The 2,932-nt window shown below is 38.8% G+C and overlaps 1 protein-coding gene across 1 annotated transcript in view; it reads left to right on the plus strand.

The window, feature by feature from the left end:
* The window catches only part of C5 (complement component 5), a 106,240-nt gene that overhangs the window by 52,385 nt on the left and 50,923 nt on the right, over positions 1-2,932 (plus strand). The window contains exon 16 of the mRNA XM_012664385.1: positions 2,545-2,772. Coding sequence (XP_012519839.1) covers positions 2,545-2,772 — 228 coding nt within the window. The remainder of the gene's footprint in view (positions 1-2,544; positions 2,773-2,932) is intronic.

Genomic DNA, 2,932 nt, shown 5'->3' on the forward strand with positions numbered 1-2,932 from the left:
TGTTTTTCTTACACAGTTACTCTGCCAGATAAACTTTGGAATTAGTTTGTTGAATTCTACTTTTAAAATTGTTTTAAGATTTTGAGCCCATTATCCGAAGTGAGGTATCACAAGATCGGAAGAATGGGCTCCACTTGTACTTACCATCAAATTGGCACTAACTGATTAACACTATGGTGCTCACGTGGTAGCAATATTCTCCAGGGATTAGGGGGATGAGGGGGTAAACTCACTACTAAAGGACACAGTGAGCACTGTAGAGGGGAAAGGCACGCCTCTAACCCTCGCTTGGGTGAGGCAAAGACATAAAATGTAACCAAAATGTTTGTACCCTCATAATACCCTGAAATAAAAATGAAAAAAAAAAGAGCTAATTTCCAAGAATTTAAAAAAAAGATTTCTATAGGTATTAACCTGAATTTATGAATTATTATAAGGGAAACTGACTCACCACAATATTGAATCATTAACATCTCTTTGTCCTTTTACTTTATGTCCTAGATCAGGGGTCAGAAATCTATGGCCCACAGGCCAAATCTTGCCTGCCATCTCTTTTTGTGTGACCTTTGCAATGACACAATTATAACTTGCAGCATTTTAAAGTATCACACATATCACTATACGTCCATATTTTATTTAATCTTTAAATTATCAGCGCATTTCCATCATATCAAAACAAGTACAATCTCAGGGTTAGTCCCTATTAATTACCTTCCCTCTTGAATATGGGTTAGGCTATTTCTTTATATGTAGTAATTTTGGATTAAACCTTGGACTTGATTAATGCAGCATTATAAAGACTCTGCATTCTATTATGTTCCTCTGAAGAGCTTTCATTTGTCTGTGTGTGTTTTAGCAGGCAGTTGGCTGAATTCAATCCCAAAGTCTAAAATCTCAGTTCAGTATTTTAGCCTTAGCTGGGATGCTTGGAGTCTGTGCTGTGTTCAGGGTTCAGGGATGCTAGTTCAAGGGTTGGCCAGGTTTGAGCAAAGATTATACACAGAACTTGAAGCTTCTTCACTCTGTAGCTATGGTGGCTACCCCATACTCTCTCTTCTGGTTCCCACTGTCTAAAACCTCCCAGTTAGATGGCAGGTGGCCACTGGGGTTTTAGCCCCTCTTCAGGGCACCAATGGTACCTGCCCTCAGGTTAAAGCTGTAAAAGATAGGGCACTTATCCAGTGTCATTCTCTTCTCCCAAGTGCCACCTTCCCTTCCACTCTCTAGTGTGTTCAGGGAGTTTGTTTTAATATATATTTTGTCTAGAGTTTATGGTTATTTTTGCAGAAGCGTTGCCCAATACGAGCTACTTAGCTATTACTGAAACCAGAACCACTGCTATAGGTTTTTTATTGATGTTCTCCATCAGTTTCAAAAGTTCCTTGGGTGAGGCAAAGACATAAAGTGTAACTACAATATTTGTACCCTCACAAAACCCTGGAATAATAATAAAAAAAAAAAGTTCCTTCCTATGCCCAATTTACTAAGGGTTTTTATAATGAAATTACGTTGAATTTTATCAAATGACTCTTCTATATCTACCCTTCCCCACCCTCCACCCACTATCCTGGGGGAATCATTGGCCACACGTGACCCAGTAGCCTTCTTTAACTCCTGCCCCACTCACCTGGCTGTTGTGTTTCCCAAGAAAATAGTTAAGAGGGAAAAAGAATTTTCCATTTTTAAGAAATTCCTCAAAGTTAGTTGAATGTTGGTGCTCTGTCTTGTTTACCTGGTTGATCTATACTGGATTTTATGGATTTGTTCTTTGGGGTATTGTTCTCTATTCTGTCAGTTCACTAGATTTTGGAGAGAAGATGAAAAATATTCACTATTTGAGCCAGAAGTGAGGGGGCCACTATTATTATTCCCATTACAAAGATGAGGAAATGAAGGATTCGAGAGTTCATACAACCTGTTCCCATAACACAGTTAATAAGAGGATAGCCAAGATTTGAATCTAGGTCTTTCTGGGGTCAGAGTTTAGTTGTAAAATGGGGTACAAGTGGGAAGTTGATAAGATTGGAAAAGTAAGTTGGGGACATATTGGTCAGGGCCTTGAATGCCAAGATATGGGGTTACCAGTCTTTCATCAAACCATCATTTACTGAATACGAGAAACTGAGGTAAAAGATGCAAAGATGAGTAAGACAAAAATAAACAAGTACCTGAGCCTGAGGCTCCCACTGTCTAAAATACAAACGTGTAAAGAGACAGTGTAGCAAGTGCTATCACAACAGCATGAACAAAGTATGACAGCAGCTTTGTACCTAATTTAGTAGGTAATGGTCTAAGGAAGATAAGACATTTCTGACCTAGTGCTGAATTTTCTAGACATCCTTTCACAATGCTAAGCCCTACAACAACTTGTGTATATGTGTTAAGAAATCTGAAATGTGCTTTCTCCTAAGCCTTGGAATCTAAGGGGTTCTTTGAAAATTATTAAAGCACCAGTGGAGAGTCTGTATCCAGACAAGCATAATCAGGGTAAACTTTCTTAGAGGTAAAGTACTTTGATATAATTCTTCATTCATGGTATTTCAGTTCTGTGTTCAAATGTCTGCTGTGGAGGGAATCTGCATGTCAGGAGGCCCAGCCATTGATCACCAGGGGACAAAGCCCTCCAAGTGTGTGCGCCAGAGAATAGAGGGCTCCTCCAGTCACTTGGTGACCTTCAGCGTGCTTCCTCTGGAAACTGGCCTCCACAACATCAACTTTTCACTGGAGACTTCGTTTGGAAAAGAAATCTTAGTAAAAACATTACGAGTGGTGGTAAGAAAAACATGCTTTTTGTGATTCTTTTAAAAAACAGTTTTTCATTCTGGAAAAAAATTATCAACAACTTTTGCTTAAATGATTCTAAGAGAGAGAGAGAGGAACAATAGCATTAATATAACAATATGTTAAACATGGAATCTGGATGGAGGTTATC

The sequence above is a fragment of the Propithecus coquereli genome, unplaced genomic scaffold, assembly GCF_000956105.1.
Source record: "Propithecus coquereli isolate 6110/MARCELLA unplaced genomic scaffold, Pcoq_1.0 Scaffold89, whole genome shotgun sequence".
Lineage (NCBI taxonomy): Eukaryota > Metazoa > Chordata > Mammalia > Primates > Indriidae > Propithecus > Propithecus coquereli.